Raw genomic sequence first — 18753 nt, 5'->3', positions numbered from 1 at the left:
TTCTTGACATGTTAAAAATGACAGGTCATTATGCAACTACTGTCAGCTAAAACTGGGGTTTCTGAACCTGACTCCTGGTTGTGACCATCTTACTGAAAACATCACATTTGGCACAAACATCATGGGAGCTGAAAGTCAGACTTTGTAAAACCAGATTGTATGTTACAATCAAAAAGACATTGAGGGTTCATGCTTACAGGAGTGTCACCTTCTCCAGCAAGATGAGTGTTATGAGGCACTCTCATGCATTTCAAGGAGTGTGATCTCTTTCTGTTCTATACAACTGTTTTTTAAAAATGAAAACACTATGATCAGCTGAACATGCTGACTTATATTTAACGCATTTCTTTCAATATAGCCATTTTTTCCATTGTATCCATGAGTAATCTATATATAAAAAAGGTTTTAACCAAAATTACATAAAATATGGATTCCAGGAGAACAACATTCACCATGTAATGAAAAAGCTGTTACTGTCTAAGAGCTTATTTTATTTGTTTTACGGACGTTGTTTTCCAGACATTTAAAGTGTTTTAACCCTGTCAGCCAGCAGATGGCAGCATACGCAAAGCACTACTAATACTGAAATAAGAAGCCGCATAATAATATAAATAAAACTTCTTCCCCTTTGAATTGAAGCTCGTGGATTTTCTCCAACAAGGTCAGCTGTGCAGCACTGAGGCTCAGAATAGGATTCCAATCTTCTTCCAGTATTTTGATTAGTCTATTTATGTTGCGTTAAAGATATATTTTAAATACCCTCAAGAAACAAGAAAAAAATTCTATCATACCGAAACAACAGTAGCTGTTAACATAGATACAATATATGGATACAATGAAATACCTATTTCAGTAACTGATACCTCAGACGCTCATGAAAGCAGGTACAGTTTGTACAAACCTCTCAGTTTAAAAATAAACCTGTTAAAATATTTGTCTCAATGATTGCAGTGGATTCAACCCTATTTTGTGATAACTTATCCTTATCCACAGAAACGTCTTAGCTCTGATATGTGTAAAAATAAGACTTTATAGGGAAATTTCTCAGAAGTGCACTTCTGTGTTTGGGGATCTTTCTGATACTGTATGGTTCATCAGACTAGATGATCATAATGGTCCCTTCTGACCTAAATATCTATGAATCTATGTGGTCTGAGTGCGCAGGATTAGACACATTAAGCTTGGTTACTACTGTAAGCGGTAAAGGGGAAAGAAATATGTTCATGTTTGCTGTCCTCTTGGCCTAGTTATGCTCTGCTTCAGCTTAAAACAAGCTCCATGTTGGTTCTGGCAACAATGGCTGTGGGAATTCCAAAAGTAGTGTGGAAGGTTTGTTGTGCTGGTCTGCAGGCCAATATGACAATGTCCTTCCAGCTCACAGCTGGTCTATAGCAGTCCTCACATCTGATCTTGCAAATCAAAACAACCAAAAGCTTGTGTGCACACAAGGTATGTCTACACAGCAAAGAAAAACCCACGGCTAGCCGATGCCAGCCGACTCAGGCTCACGGGGCTTTTTCACTGCTGTGTAGACTTCCAGGCTGAGGCTGGAGCCCGAGCCTGAACTCTGGGACCCTTCCACGTAGCAGGGTCCTAGAGCCTGGGCTCCAGCCCAAGCTCGGAATTCTACACAGCAGTGAAACAGCCCCACAGCCCAAGCCCAAGTCGGCTGGCACGGGCCAGCCGCGGACTTTCCTTTGCTGTGCAGACATACCCACAGAGGCTTTACATACAATGGTGCTGGTAGTGTGTTTTTTTCGACAAGTCTGATGAAAGGATCTGTGTATGCTTTTTACATCAAGAGCACGACATGAAATCAGATTCTTCAAAGAAAGAACATGGTGCAGATGTGATGATCAAAGCTGATGTAATTTTCTTGGTAATAAATTGTTGGAATATGCAAGGACAAAGTGCTTCTTCTAGTGGTCATCATGATTACACTGCATAAAACTTCCAGAAATATAAAAAGAATTCAGATACTTTGCATAGTGTAGTTGTTTATGTGAGCAACACCAACAAGTATTATAGATAGGGAAATAATCAGCTCTACTGAATGGGCTTTTTGTATGAGGACAAAATGCAGCAGGGAGATCATTGCCATCTTGCTTGTTGGATATTAACAATGTGGGGACTGAAAAAAAGCCATCTTTCTTGTGTGTGGATATACAGTGTAAAGAGGAAAGGTCTCCTGATGCACATTGCATAGTGAAACAGATATAAGGGGTATATGAGATCATCATTAAACTATTAGATATGTTTTATTTAAATTATTTTTTCTTGGCACCATTGAGGTTGCAATCGCTACTCTGCTATCCTCCTCTTCAGCTCTTCCATAACTTTGGGATTGTTTTTTATTAAAAATATAAACAACTACTTTAACAACTGACTATATTTTTGAATACAATGTGTTCGTTTTAACTTATAATGCCCTGAATAGCTTCGGACTGTCTGACCTGAGAGACTGTCTCCCTCCCTGCCATACTGCCATAGTTGCAATTGACAGAGACATTCAAGCTGGATTGCCCTTAAAAAGAGAGGTGGCTGGCAGCAAAGTGTTCTCTGTCAGGGGGCTTTATCCCCGGATTTAGAACAGGGCTGGTTTGTTGACCTTTAGAGCACACTGCAAGGTGCATCTATTTGTGCAGGCTGCAGGGGGTGGACTTTAATGGGTCTGGCAGGGTAGAGGAGGGAATTAATTTCCTCTGCAATAATATGGGCTGAGTTTAGATTTAGTATGTGCACGCTGCACAAATATATGTGACTGTGACAGATGCAGATGGTGCTTTGTTCCATCATGCTGGATTGAAGGATTTTCATAAGATGCATTTCCCACTGATTAGTGATAGCTTATGAGAAGGGTTCTAATTTCATGGATCTTTATTGAAGTCATAACCCTCAAGTTCATGGATTGTCTGTTTTATGAGTTGGACAATGGGTGACAAAATTCTGGAGTTACTCAGAACTTTCATTTTTTTAATTCAAAATTCACGTCACTGCTTCATTAAGAAAGGTATAGTGAGAGTATCCTCATTATTCTCTCATTTTCAATATGACCTCAAACGCCTTGGGGAAAAAGGGTAAATGGCATTTAAAGACTTTCACCCACTCCCCTCACAAATTATCTAAACAAATCATTGCAAAATGATAAATGCTTCACAGGACATCTCAAATGTGGCTTTAACTGATTCTCTAGCCAAGCTCTCTTACATACATGATAAAAGAGATTGCAAGCTCTCTGTTTAAAAGTAAAAACAAGCTCTATTAATCCTTTAAGATAAGCTGTACATGACATCTGTACTTGTCATACTGTTTGATAACTAGAAATTTGCTGACTAGAAAATCCAAGCAACCTTTGAAGAGATGGACTCATTGTCAAGCACACTATTGTCACCAAAGTCTACTTTGTATTAAGCAATCAGATTCAACATTTGCACCTTCAACTTCACCTCTGGTTGAAGACTCTCTTTGCAGATATGTGCATACCACAGTGCCAGCGAGAAACACCATCTATTGCACCTTTACCTACCAACAGGCTACACAAATAAATTGATTTTGCACACAGGACATCAGCAGGTTTTACCGTACTAGGACTTCAAACAGGCAGGCTAGTAATAACAGCAGCAGCTGAATCAAAAAGTACTTTACTTATCAGTGTCACACACGCTGTTTTTCTTTCATGTATTCAGCAACCACTGGCTTATGAACAGCACACCAAAAACATTTACTAAAAACTGACTTTTGATAATTAGCAGCTGTTGTGCATGTATGATAAACTAATTTGTTTTTCTCATTAAAATAACCACCACCATTCAAAGGAAGATTGCTTGGCTGTCCTTCCTATTGTATTGAAATCTTAAGGCAAACAACAAATACACACCCACATTCATGTACTCTCCGGTTTGTACTGAAACCAACTCACATCCCTACTGCTGTATTGTTAAGTTGCTTTATCACATGTAACAGTCTCTCAGGCACTGCAAGGGCTATGCTATTAACATCTAAATGCTAATCAGCTTCTGGTAACTGCATCACTTGAACAGTCCATAAATTTTGCTGTTCTAAAATAGCACTGAGACAAAGGCAAGGTGGTTCTGAAATACAGAAGGCAAAAGCTGTCGCTTCCAAAGAGCTGGTCTCAAACCTAGTCCTGCAATATAGAACACAGATGGAAATGCTGCATATATTTACAAAACATACAGATATACAGTACTTTTATGCAACAATGTATCTATTCAGCATATGCTAGAAAGCAGAGCCTGGTCGTGCAAGTGACTGCTCCCAGATGATACCACTGTGCATGCCCAACCACCAGTTAGAGAGAGTGACGGAGTAGTACAGAGGGTAAGTGATACAGAAGGAGAGATGATACACAGTGTGAACTGATGAGACAGGCCTAGGACTATTTGCATGCAATGACTGTTGTTAAACCCAGTGAGCAAAATCATAGGACCATTTCCAATAAGAGGCATGAACTAAAACCCTTCCAAGGATAGTGTCATCCATCCTAACAGTGAACCCAGCACCCTTTTGCATCTCAGCAGAGTTTTCCAGTGTGAAAGATTTCTACTGCTAAAAGAACTAATGCTTTGTAACAGGGTAAACCTCCAGGAACACAGCATGCACTTAGCTTAGGGCACTGCTTACCTACACAGTGCAGAATCCCTTAAATCAGTTTATCTAAAATAGCTTTTAAAAATCTCTTTTTAGATGTTTGGTCTGTAAATAATCTAAAGAACACAGGAGCCAACAGAACTGCAGCAAGGTGAACTTTGAGGAAAATATTTTGGAGTCTCACGAATTTAGTTTCCAAAGAGCCTATTCAGTGTCAGTTCCTTTGGTCATTGTACTCAATCCTTTACCACAGCCTAGTCCTGTCTTCAGCAGCACTCCTTATTTTCAGTCAAACAGACCCAATATGAGTGCACCTTCTCCAGGGGGAACTTTCCTCCAAACATTCACAGATGTTTTTAAAGTCCATGCATGCAAATATTACTTCTTTCCTCATCCCCCCACCCCTTTTTATTTTACAATAGTGGTTTTATTTTGCCATAACGGAGGCAGTGAGAATTTCAACAGTTCGGGAGTTTATACTACAAACTGCAGCAGCTCAGCTATAGGTGAAATGTAACTCTCAAGATCTGACAGAGAGAGTTTGTTTTTTTGATCCAATTTCTTAAGAAAAAAATCAGTTTGGTCATTTATAAAATTACTTGAAAATAATTTCCCAGTTTCCTTTACTGTGACTAAAGCAGGAAATAGAGAGGAACTGCAAATCAACCACCCATGACTTTCATCAAAAGAGTGGCACTGGGCCTGTAAAGTAATATTACTGACAGACTGTAACAGTGTTTCTGACAGACAGTAATGATGGTATATCTAATTCAAAAACTAAGGAGGATTTAAAACAAACAAAAGGAAGTATTTCTTCACACAACATAGTCAATCTGTGGAACTCCTTGCCAGAGGATGTTGTAAAGGCCAAAACTAGAACAGGATTCAAAAAAGAACTAGATAAATTCATGGAGGATAGATCCATCAATGGCTATTAGCCAGGATGGGCAGGGATGGTGTCTCTAGCCTCTTGTTTGCTAGAAGCTGGCAATGGGGGATAGGGGATGGGTCACTTGATGATTACGTGTTCTGTTCATTCCCTCCGGGGCACCTGGCATTGGCCACTGTCCTAAGACAGGATACTGGGCTAGACGGACCTTTGGTCTGACCCAGTATGGCCATTTTTATGTAACAAGAGAAATCTTAAGAGTCAACTGGATCAAAAATCCACTTTCTTCTCCTCCCCTCCGCAAAGAATATTCACCCTAAGGATTTTTTTTTACAGCTATTGTTAAAAACAAAAAAGGAGTTTAACAAAGAAGTGCCACCTCATTTCAGGTAGTCTTGTAGAAATTCCCAGTAAAGGCATGGGGTGGTGATAAAGATGATTCTTCTGTATCTATAGTGTGTGTGGCAGGATGTTCATATCACCTGTGGGGTAACATGCCATATGATCTCCAATCCCTAGCCAGAGAAACACAGCTCCAAAATGAAATGCCTACCTGAACTATGGAGTTCACAGTTTTGGTCAGTTTTCTGCCACAACTTTAGCATTAATTAAAATATTTTGTGTGTGTATGTGTAAGACAGAGATGGTCTAAACCATCTGAACGAGTGGGTAGGAAACATGAGACATTTCCTGTGCAGATATCTGCATTTTCACATGTGGTCTCGCTCCCATTTTCTTTTAGCTTGGAAAAAAAATTGATGCCAGAAACTAGTTTCTTTGAAGTTACAGGCCTCAAATAATAAGTGAAGCACTATTTTAAAAGGGAAATAAATGGCCAGAAAGTGTAATGAAAGATAAACAATCAAAACTAATAGGGAAAATGTAAGATACAGATAGAGTTTTTGTTGCTTAATCAAAGAATTGTTTGTATGTGGGACAATTTGTTTGGTTAGATCTTTTCTGATCACCTGTACAATGAATCTTGTCAAAGGAGAGGGAGATTAGACAGGCTATGGCTATTGCTGTAAACTAGTAGAATGTGATAAACAGTCTTTGTAAGTCTACAGAGAAACTACATAAGTCCTGCAAGCCTTCCCTATGCCCTAGTCTTTTTCATGATTGCTGGCAGGGTGATCCTTAGCATTTGTACTAGGTACATACTGTAGCTCTCTGGCTTGATGGAAAGCTAGAAGCACTACTTTCATTAGGTGTCTTTGTCAAATCCATCCTGAAGGCAACGCCAAGGTTTGATATAAACACAATAGTGCTCCCCCCCAATTTGTTGAGGTTGCTTCTGCTGTGTTCACTGAGATTACCCAACTACAGCATCATTATCAGTGGGAGAAGAAGCGGTGTAGGGTGTCAGTACAGCTAAGGGTTAGCAAAGAAATGCTCCCGCACAGCTGCTTGCTCCCTTTGTTTTCCCGCATGTCGGAAAATTACCATTTCGGAGTCACTGTGACAGGCCTGCCCAAGTCTGGCTGTAGGCCCTGGCTCAAGGTGAGGAGGTTGGTCAGGGAAGAGAAGGAACTCAAAATTGTCATCGTAATCATCTTCCTCCGTATCCCCCTCCCCATCAGCAAAAGTACCTCTAGTCAAGAAATCGGAGCGCGTCCGCGCCATGCGGGCTTTCTTTTTATGGGCCGGTCTGGCAACCTGCTTGACCAAATGATAAAACAGATAACACAAAAATGTTTTAAAAGAAAAGGTGATTCTGCTGATGTTTGACATCACAGGGTAGGTCAAGTACAGCCTTAAGAACTCCATGAACAATATGCTAATCCACACATAACACACAAGTATCACAGACAGTGGAGGGGATTGGGGAAAACAAAAATGAAAGAGAGCACTGGGAAAATGGACAGTCATGGATGCTATCAAAACATATGTTAAACAAAACAAGACATGCCAGCATTCTACAGTGTTTATCACTAGGGCATTCATGGCAGAAAATGTCTGGCAATTCTGCACTGGTATGTTCCCGTGTTAACTGGGGTATCCTGAAGAGAAGGCTTTAATGTTTCCATACCATTAGTATCCCCCCGTCCTTCTCACAGACTCGTAATTTAACATCACCCACCCTTCTGTTTTCTCTTCAAACACTTGAGAGGAAACTTGCAGAATAAGTTTTGTTCAATTGAAAGATGAAATAAGAAAGCTGTAACTTACCCCCCCTCTGCCTGGCCCAGGGAACTTTAGTGGCTTTCTAGGTAGCTCATCTTTCGAAAGGATCTGATGATTTGAAGATTCCTTGTTGAAACTCAACAACAACAACAACAAAAAGACATTTAAATTCCTCGCCCAGGTTCACCCATAACATCAGTCCAGATTCCAGAAACATTCGAGTATGTACAACTCAACAGATCAAGAATAAACTGCAATTTGATTTCATGTGTTTTAAGGGATGCCATCTTTAGTTATTCAGCATACACTTAGTACCAATAAACACCGTAGTGAGGATAAAAAGCACGAATGAACAGATCTCCTGTCCTTCGTTAAACTTTGAACCATCATCTTTGCTGCACATTTGCCAGTAGCTCTTATACAGGTTAACTTTAGTGCTTTGTGTTGGGAAGTAAAATTGCGGAATGGAAAAAAAATTAAGTGACAAGAGAAAGAAAATCATATTAAAAATGTTCATTGCCATGCTACTGTCTAAAAGAAGAACTTCTATTTCCTTTGTTATTCCTTCTTCTGGGCCTGCCACAGGGTTTTATCTACTAAACTGCAAGATCTTTAGAGCAAGAATAGTCTTCATTTTGTATCTTATACAGCATCAAGTTAATTGTTGCACTGATTTAAATGAAATAAATAATAAAAAATAATAGTTTAGACTAGGGTTGTCAAGCGATTAAAAAAATTAATCGCGATTAATCGCGCTGTTAAACAAAAATAGAATATCATTTAAATATTTTTGGATATTTTCTACATTTTCAAATATATTGATTTCAATTACAACACAGAATACAAAGTGGACAGGGCTCACTTAATATTTATTTTTATTACAAATATTTGTACTGTAAAAAAACAAAAGAAATACTATTTTTGATTTCATCTAATACAAGTACTGTAGTGCAATCTCTTTACCATGAAAGTTGAATTTACAAAAGTAGAATTATGTACAAAAAATAACTGCATTCAAAAATAAAACAATGTAAAACTTTAGAGTTTACAAGTCCCATCAGTCCTACTCCAGCCAATCACTCAGATAAACAAGTTTGTTTACATTTGCAGGAAATAAAGCTGCCTGCTTCTTGTTTACAATGTCACCAGGAAAACAGGTGTTCACATGACACTGTTGTAGCCTGTGTTGCAAGATATTTACATGCCAGATGCGCTAAAGATTCATATAACCCTTTCTGTTTCACCCACCATTCCAGAGGACATGCGTCCATGCTGATGATGGATTCTTCTCAATAATGATCCAAAGCAGCGCGGACCGACGCATGTTCATTTTCATCATCTGAGTCAGATGCCACCAGCAGAAGGTTGATTTTCTTTTTTGGTGGTCCATGTTCTGTAGTTTCCGCATCGGAATGTTGCTCTTTTAAGCCTTCTGAAAGCATGCGCCACACCTCGTCCCTCTCAGATTTTGGAAGGCACTTCAGATTCTTAAATTTTGGATCGAGTGCTGTAGCTATCTTTAGAAATTTCACATTGGTATCTTCTTTGCATTTTGTCAAATTTGCAGTGAAAGTGTTCTTAAAATGAACAACATGTCTGGGTCATCATCCAAGACTGCTATAACATGAAATATATGGCAGAATGCGGGTAAAACAGAGCAGGAGACATACAATTCTCCCCGAAGTTCAGTCACAAATGTAATTAACGCATTATTTTTTTAATGAGCATCATCAGTGTGGAAGCATGTCCTCTGGAATGATGGCTGAAGCATGAAGAGGCATATGAATCTTTAGTGCATCTAGCACGTAAATACCTTGTGATGCCAGCTACAACAGTGCCACGTGAATACCTATTCTCACTTACAGGTGACATTGTAATTAAGAAGTGAACATTATCTCCTGTAAATGTAAACAAACTTGTTTGTCTGAGCGATTGGCTGAACAAGAAGTAGGACTGAGTGGACTTGTAGGCTCTAAAGTTTTACATTATTTTGTTTTTTTGAGTGTAGTTACGTAACAAAAAAAATCCACATTTGTAAGTTGCACTTTCAATATAAAGAGATTGCACTACAGTACTTGTATGAGGTGAACTGAAAAATACTATTTCTTTTGTTTATCATTTTTTACAGTGCAAATATTTGTAACCAAAAATAATATAAAGTGAGCACTGTGCACTTTGTATTCTATGTTGTAATAGAAATCAATATATTTGAAAATGTAGAAAAACATCAAAAAATATTTAATAAACTTTGATGGGTATTCTATAGTTTAACAGTGGGATTAATTGCCATTAATTTTTTGAATTAATCGCATGAGTTAACTGTGATTAATTGACAGCCCTAGTTTAGAGATTGCAGCTAAGTTCCACCTTTGTCTGCTGGTCTCTCAGTCACCTCTGTGCCTTCTTTCACATGGGCCACAATGTACGATTCCAGATATCATCTGCCTGACCACTGACTAATTCTGCCATGCTGCCTATAGTGACCATTCTTATTTAGAGTGTGTGTGTGGGGGCGGGCGGGAGGGGTCTCTACACAGCGCTTTAATGTCGGCTGTGTAGACATATCTCAGATCAGTCTGACCTGCAGATTTGCGAGGGAAGAAACATGAGCACAGGATCAAAATGCTGCCATGACTTGCGCTTGGAATGAACCCACCATTTAACCTGCAAAGAACTGCCCATACTCCATGCAGTTGTTTCTAATACTGTTAAGACTGTTAAATGTATAACTTTATCCACAGCAGGACTTTTTCAAAAGCTTGAGCACTTCCACTCTCCATAGGGAGAAGATCTGCTCTAGAGAGACACGAAGGTGGGTGAGGAAATTTTTTTTTTTTTACTGGACCAACTTCTGCTGGTGAGAGAGAGAAGCTTTCGAGACACGCAGAGCTTTTCTTCAGATCGGGGGAAGGTTCTCCCAGCATCACAGCTAAATGCAAGCTGGAACAGATTGCTTAAGAAGAAGAGCTCTGTATAGCTGGAAAGCTTGTCTCTCTCACCAACCGAAGCTGGTCCAGTAAAAGACATTACCACACCCACCTTCCCTCTCTAATATCCTGGGACAGCCATGGCTACAACCATAGTGCATACAAGATCTGCATTTACTCCCTTTCCCTGACAGTGCAAGATTGTTCCCTAGTTGACCATTCACTACTATTTTGCCCACTGTAATTTTAAATGTGTGAATTATTGGAGATTCTACCACTTCCCTTGGGAATCTATTCTACCAGATAATAATTATAATAATTTATTCTACCAGATAATAAAACTAAGTTTTTTTCTGATACTTCTCTTCAATCTGTTTCTTACTTTCATCCTATCCCTCTTACTCACACCACTTTGTACTGCCCTAGCTACTGTAATTTCTTTCCTTTCTTGCTGTTAACACTTTTCAGATGTTTGCTGTAGATGGTTAGCATGGCTCTCCATAGTCACCTGACACAGGCTGTATGGTGTGCACTGCATGAGAGTTCTTTTAATTTTCCTTTTAAGTCAATCCCTCCAGCTTCCTAATAATTACTGATATTTTTCTCTGAATCCTCCCCATTTTATCAGCATCTTTCTGGTAATGAGGTGCCCAAAACTGATCATGTGGCTCTTTGTTTCATTGCAAACCTGTCGAAATCAATACTATTTTCAGGAAAGGTCATTCAATAGTCACCTCTCATGGTATAAAGCAAGCAAAGAAACAAATGCTCTACTCACAGGAGGCTGAAATGACTGTCTTTCGGTGTGAAGAAAATAGCACTAGCCCGCGGCTCACTAGAAGAGCCATCGGTGCTCTGGTTGGGAATTCGGGGTTGCCTGAGGCGCTCTGTCCTTGCAGCTTGGCTGCTAGAGAAGTCCCCAGATTCTACAGCCAGTTTTGAATTCCACCGATCTGTTCTGGTTGATTCCTGTGTCATTCCAGGTTGACCCTCTTTTCGCTCCAGGAACATGCTGACGGGCCTGTTCTTTTGTGCTATGTGGGCTGGGGGGCTCCCTTTCTTTGCAACAGTGAGCCCTTTAATGTCCACTGATGAGGTTGGTGTTGTATTCACAGTCTGGCAATTTTCCCCTTTGCTCTGGGGATTCAGGATGAGGAGAGATTGAGGCCTGTTGTCTTTTTTTTTGGAGGGTCTGAGAGACACTTCTTGTGAGGGCTCCTTGATTCTGCTGTGCTCAGTCCTTTGCAAGGTCTCTCCCTTCCCTTGTCTCTCAAACTGCTCAAAAGCTTTGCGTTGTTTCTCCAGAATTTCCTTCTGCTGGCGGATCTGCTCCATCATCTCCCTCTCGTTTTGCTGCTGCAGCTGCTTTTGTCGCTCCTCCTTCTCGACATTCAGCTTCTCAAGTCTCCTGATAACAGAGTCTGAAGAATGTGCATCTGATGTAAAAGCAGCTAGGCTTTCCTCTTGCTTGACAGGAGGGTTTTCTCCTCTCTCTCTGTCCAGGGCTTTGCCCGGGCCCTGCTTGCCTGGCTCCGTATCTTTCTGAACCCCAGGAAACATAACTGGTCTTTCTTCCTTTTCCATTAGTTTGTTCTTCAAGTTATTCTCCACCAGTGATTGATTTGCTTTCTGAGTGTCCTGTGGTGGAATGTAGAAAGTAGGCAGATTTCTAGAAATGAAGGTCTCTCCTGGATGCATCTTGTAGATAACATTCTGGGTATCACAGACCACCCGCTCCTTAGTAGCAGGACTCTCTGGTAACTCAGAACTTGATGGTGTCCTTTTTCTGTTAGATAAGTTGCTGTTCACATCTGCTGAGAAGAAGGTTGTGTCCTGCAAATCAGGCTTAGGACTGTGAGGTAAAGAGTCCTGGGTCTCAGTGGAGACAGACTGCATGTCTTGCTCTTCTAAAACTGGAGAATCAAGTTTACTCTTCTGAGTATCCTCACAGCTTAACATTTCTAAGCTCCCCTGAGAGCTTTCACTCTCTGGGGTTCCCTGTGGAGAATGAAGGACCTCCGACACCAGCTCTGTGGACCACCGACGCTCCTCTGAGGGAGACACCCCCCCAGTGGACCGGACCTTAAGCAATTCCAAGCTAAATATTGCCTGTTCCAATTCACGCATTCTCCGGCTTTCTCTTTTCGCGCGGACCACTTTTTTCTGGTTGAGATCCTCCAGTGATTTGGGCCTCTCTCTCACAACTACTTCCTCTTCAATGTCCATGCCACTTTGGCTGCTGGCTCTCTCGTGTCTTTTGTACAGTAAGTCTCCAGAGCCATCTACTGGATCAGCATGATTCACCCGACTATTCTCTATTACTGATTTATGTTCCTCTACAGCTCTCACCCGCTGTTCAAACGAGCCATCCTCCCACTTAGATGGGTCTGAGCCCCTAATTTTCATAGCATCTGCCTCCAGTCCATCCTCTTCTCTGACTGACACTCCATTCTCCAGCTCTCTCTCTTTTAGTCTCTCCTCTTTTAAAGCTGTAAATCTGCAAGAATGAGAAAACAGCAGATTTTTAGAGTGTTTCCTCTTCCATTGCTTGGATACATTGTATTGATTCTGAAGAGACGTTTAAGAGAAAGTGCCTGTGTTTGGTTTTAATACCTTAGCTAAACACACATTTATAAATCAACTGAGACACTGTACATGGGTATTCTACATAACATGATTTTTGAATTTTCACCTGCTTCATTCTTTCCCCAGTTGTGAATGACACTGGTGTCTATTAGTGAGAACTGCTGCTTTCCTGACAATGGTGGCTCTAAACTTTCTCAGTATTTTGTTTTTGTTTTCTTTTGTAAATTAATATACCCAGGGAAGCACAGTTCAAATGCAACATCTAGTGTTTTGGTCATGTTCTATACCAGCTTTCTAGCTGGGTTGATTGAGGTACAATCAGGTACTAGTGACTTGCAGTGTATTTAGAGTCATTATTCTGGCTCTCATCTCATTTACAGTAGACTAGTGAGCCCCAACCCTTTCAGACAGTTATACCACCTCAGCAGAGTAAAGCCTCAGCTGTGTGCTTTCAACTGAAGGCTCTGCTGATCAGGAGACTGGTGTTTGGAGCAGACTAAGCTCCACTGTGGGTTACAGAGAGAGTGGACAACTGAGTGGGAGGCATGTAGCGGCAGCACAGGGGCCCAAGCACACCAAGGAAGGGGAACATGATGTTCTAGTAACAAAAGCCTGAAAAATGCTAGTATTCATGCCAATTGCTGGGAGTCATTGCTCCAAAACACACAGCCTTCATGCTACACAGTCATCTTTATTCAACATTTCACTTTTGTGTCCACCGAGGTTGATCACGTTACCTTTGCCGTGCTATGTATCCTCTGCATGCTGCTTGCAATAGGATGACTTTATTTCTCTTGGCCCTGCAGAGTCTCTTTGCGCAGTATCCTCGCCAGCCTCCCTGTATACACATGGCTGCGGCATGCCTACGTCTAGAACATTCCCGCCAATAGTTCTGAATAATGAAGGCTGCAACCCGCATCTGCAGGAACCTTCGCCTCTCCACAAAACCTCGCCAGTAGGCCTGGAGAACGAGTGCTGCATTGCTGAGAAGAAGAGGATCAACTAGGGAATCTTCAGCTTGCTTTCTACTCTGATAACTACGCCAGTACCTCTGCAGAAAAAAACAGATAACATTTCTTGGTAATGTGTCTGGTACCAGATTCATTTAGAGAGCAAGACTCATGAAATAAACCCATTCTCCTAATAAACATGTGCCGGGCATTCAGGCTGTATGGCCTACCCCTAAGGAAGAGTGGGACACCTTGGCGGGTCTGACACAGTGATGGGGTTCCTCCAAGGGAGGGTTTAAAAGCTGGGGCATAGAACAGATCCTATGGATCTGTGAAAGAGGGCACAGTAAACTTTGCCCAGGACACCAGGTCAGACCACTATTGGTAGGAAAAGTTTCCTGGAATCTTTAATAGCCACTTGGATAAGTAACAAGGCCTCAGTTTAAGAGTGCATCTAAAAGTCAGATCCAAAGTCAACTGCTTGCTGTGCCTAACTGGGAAGGATGAAGGACTAGGCTGATTTTGCCAGGATGTGACCCTGTGTTTCAAGGGAGTTATACAGGTAGGTTTTTCAAACCAGATACTTCAATCGCTAATGTCTTCCCATCCAGTTCTGAAAAACTGTTCCCTTCTTAATATGAAATCAATAGCTGAACAATACAGTACAGAACTCCCTCTCTCATCTCTGCTCATAAAATATGCTATCCCAATTACCCTGGAGAAGAAACAAATTAAATAAAAAATGATACCACCAATGATAGGATTCATATAACTTATATTGCAATAGCACCTAGGAAATGGACTCCATTGTGCTAGGCTCTGTACAAAAATATAACAAAGACTGTCTCTGCCCAAAAGAGCTTACAAAATTTAAAATGAGAGTCACTTGGTTGACATGACAAACAAATGAGAGAAGCACAGGTTCACAGTGAGAGAATTATAATTAAGGCTACGATTTGGTCACAGCAGTCACAGATTCCGTGAGTTTACCGGACCTCTGTGAGTTCTACAGCTTCAGGAGGTGGAACTGTGTGCCCTGCCCTGCAACTGGGGCTGGCTGGAACTAGGACCCTGCAGTCCCAGCCCTGCAGTTTCTGCTGGGGGCTGCAGCTAGGGCTGTGTGCCCCAGCCCTGCGGCATCCTGGGCTTGGCAGTGGCTGTGCACCCCAGTCCTGCAGCTTCCACCTGGGGCTGCAGCTGGGGCTGTGTGCCCCAACCCGGCGCTTCTGCAGGGGACTGCAGCTGGGACCATATGCCCCAGCACTGCAGCGTCCTGGGCTTGGTGGGGATTGCAGCCAGGGTCGTGTGCCCCAGCCCAGCGGCTTCCCCAGGGGGCTGCAGCCGGGGCCGTGCACCCCAGCCCTGCAGCTTCCCCAGGGGGCTGAAGCCAGGGCTGCGCGCCCTCCTCGTGGCATCCCAGAGCTGCGCCTGCTGCTGTGGCCACTGGAGCCGGGGCTGTGCCCCCTGCCATGGTAGGAGGCTCGGCCTGTCAGTTCCTCCCCGCTACCTACCCCTACCCCTCCAGTTATTTTTAGTAAAGTCACGGACAGATCACAGGCTCCATGAATTTTTGCTTATTGCCCATGACCTGTCTGACTTTTACTAAAATAGCCGTGATAAAATTCTTAGCCTTATTTGTGATCAGTGTCATAAGCAATGGGTCACAATGCACCAGCTGCTTACCCACCATTGAGTTTTGCAGGCATCACAGCATAGATGGGTTTTACGAAGAAGTTTAAAGGAGGATAACGTTTCGGCTTTGAGGGGTTTTACAGGGAGCAACTTCCACACACGTTGGGCAGCATGGGAGAAAGCAAGATGGTGCATGCTGGAAAGTTTCACACGTGGGCAATCAAGGGTGGTGTCACTGGTGGAGTCTATGTCTATAGCATGTAAGAGATGATAGACTAGGCAGGGATAGGCCATAAAGGGCCTTAAAAGTGAAGACAAATAGGCTGTGTTGGACTAAGGTGGAGTTAGAGGAAGCATATAAAGATGGGGTGATGTGGTCAGAGCGAGGAGCCAGGAAGATGATTTTTGCAGCAGCGCTTTAAATGGATTTAAGGATTCCAGTGTCACAAGCTTTCCTTTTCTAATCTGCCTTTCCCTGCCGTAGAAGTACATTGTCATTATTCATTATAATAGGATTGTAAGCTCCTCAGGGCAGGAACCTGGTCTTTTGTGTCTGCAAAGTGCCAGGCACAATAATCATAGAATCATAGAATATCCAGGTTGGAAGGGACCTCAGGAGATCATCTAGTCCAACCCCCTGCTCAAAAGCAGGGCCAATCCCCAATTTTTTCCTCAGATCCCTAAATGGCCCCCTTGAGGATTGAACTCACAACCCTGGGTTTAGCAGGCCAATACTCAAACCACTGAGCTATCCCTCCCCCCAATAATGATGCTATACATAGTGAATAACAGTATTATCACCTACCTGTATGATCACTGCTGCCTGCCTCAAGTTCAAGAAGTGCCTTCTCTCCAGTATAGCATGGAACCAACGCTGCAGGAGAATAATCCTCCGGAGCACCTCCTGATGCAGCAAATCCTGCAAAAGCTGGCGCTCCCGCTCCTTCATGAAAACCTAACAGGCAGCACATGAGGAATGAAGACAATGTGTGTCATGCTTCCCCAACCACAGGAGACACGAGTTAATGCCACAGACATCTGTATCTGGAATGCTCTCAAGTAAAGAGCTTAGCATTTGACTTTACTTTGGGATACCTATGAAAGGCTTCTGGACAGTTACCTACAGTATGTGGCTGTGAAATGTTGGATGTGTATCACAAGATATAGCAGCCGACAAGTAAATTCCCTTTCTAGAGTGAGGAGTAACTCATAACAGTGAGTTAGAGAGACAAGAAGAGCAGCTCTGTGTAAGCTGAAAAGCTTGCCTCTCTCCGCAGCAGAAGTTGGTCCAATAAAAGATATTAACGCACCCACCTTGTCTCTCTAATACTCTGGGACCGACACAGCTATAACAACACAGCATAGAATAGTAAGTTATGTGACAAAGCGTGGAGTGATTATTGGAGGCTAACTTGTTTTAAATAGCATGATCAGACCATCCTGGCTTCACAGAAAGCAACAATCTCTAGTAGTTTGTGTTGTGTATGACATGATTAAAACCCTTCTCACTTAATCCATTTCCTTTTGGTAAAGTGGGACAACAGTCGTGTCAATGCAAACGTGTATGAAAACCAAGTTACCACATACAGGCAGACTTTATTTGTCAGTGCAGAGTCTGAGCCGTGGGTAAGTATTTACCATTGTTCTCCCAACTTGATAATTGTCTGGACTGAGCTTTATTTTCCTGAAGAAATCATGGATGTTGTGCTTAGATGGGCTGATTCCTTGTGGCAGAAGAACATGGAAATGGTCCACAAAGTCCTGTAAAATTAGAAGCCACCAAAGTTAAATTCTAAGGGCAGTGCTATGTCACTGTTACATAACTATTTGCTGGCCAAATGAGGTATGTTTTAGTAAATTAGCAGAAACATAACTGACATTCAAGAACTGCAGTATTCAAAGATTCCTTCATTATTATAGATGCATAGATTCCAAGGCCAGAAGAAACCATTGTGATCATCTAGTTTGACTTCCTGTATAATACAGGCCATGGAACTTCCCCACAATAATTCCTAGAGCAGATTTTTTGGAAAAACATCCAATCTTGATTTAAAATTGTCAGCGCTGGAGAATCTACCATGACCCTGGGTAAATTATAGTACTGGTGACTTTCAGAATTGTATGAAAGACAAATAGGAGATACTGCAGTGTCTGCCTGCAGAGGAACACTCAAGAGATTCTGTGAAAATGTGCAGTGAATCCTGAGAAACAATCATTACCGGAGGGATTTACCAGAACCTGCAGAGTATCTCAGAAAACACAGAGCTTCACAACATTACCATTTTGATGGTTCAAACATCAGACTTGCTAGAGTCCTTGAAGATAGATACCCCAAAGAAAGAAGGGGTTCAGGTTCCCTACAGAGGAAATGATAGTCCTTCCTTCTAACAGCTTTTGTAACAGCCATGGCAGTATTCTCAATGCCATAAATAGCTGCTATCCATTCGTCTTACTACAGGAAACAAACTGGGTGGTAGCTGCTGATGAAAGAACCACACACACACAGAAAAAAATGTGATAAAACCACCAGGTAAAAAGAAATATTTCCTTTGAATAAGCAAGTCTGTGTGAACCAAGGCAGCCTCCCCGGAGCTGTGAGGTTTGGGAACCTCTGCATGATGGCTAAATGCATTTAACACTGGCAGATTATGGCAGGAAATGCCAGCTCCCTGAGTTAGGGCTGACTGGCCTGAGCAAATTATCTTCATCGAAAGGAAACAAAAACAGAAACAAGTAACAGGAGGCTGCCATATGAGCTCATTCCTAAACGGAAGAGATTATCTGGCTCACAGTTACTATGAAAAAACTTCTTTATAGAGAGCTCAATAATAAAATATTAAATTAAGAAAATGTGATTGAAAAAAGGTTTACTTAAAATAAAATCGACCCATAACTATTCCACTTTGTTGATATGGCCCAACTACAGTTTAGGCAGAATTCTGCTTGGTTTAGGAACAGGCTCAGTTCTGCAGTTGGCTGTAACCTCTGATAGAGATATCTACCTTTAGGAGGTTCAGTGGGCCTAGCGCACTAT

At 41.8% G+C, this 18753-nt stretch overlaps 1 protein-coding gene across 4 annotated transcripts in view; it reads right to left on the bottom strand.

Moving 5' to 3' along the window:
• MYO9A (myosin IXA) overlaps positions 1–18753 on the bottom strand; it is a 464628-nt gene that overhangs the window by 31726 nt on the left and 414149 nt on the right. For 2 of the 4 annotated variants that reach the window (XM_073363174.1, XM_073363176.1), the window contains 6 exons: positions 17358–17480; positions 16525–16674; positions 13875–14188; positions 11330–13048; positions 7670–7760; positions 6944–7159 (listed from right to left, as the gene is read on the bottom strand). In XM_073363174.1, coding sequence (XP_073219275.1) covers positions 6944–7159; positions 7670–7760; positions 11330–13048; positions 13875–14188; positions 16525–16674; positions 17358–17480 — 2613 coding nt within the window. The remainder of the gene's footprint in view (positions 1–6943; positions 7160–7669; positions 7761–11329; positions 13049–13874; positions 14189–16524; positions 16675–17357; positions 17481–18753) is intronic. The other 2 variants (XM_073363175.1, XM_073363177.1) reach the window with 2 other exon arrangements.

The sequence above is a fragment of the Lepidochelys kempii genome, chromosome 10 (assembly GCF_965140265.1).
Source record: "Lepidochelys kempii isolate rLepKem1 chromosome 10, rLepKem1.hap2, whole genome shotgun sequence".
In the NCBI taxonomy this organism is placed as follows: domain Eukaryota; kingdom Metazoa; phylum Chordata; order Testudines; family Cheloniidae; genus Lepidochelys; species Lepidochelys kempii.
This window is presented reverse-complemented; position numbering and strand designations above follow the sequence as displayed.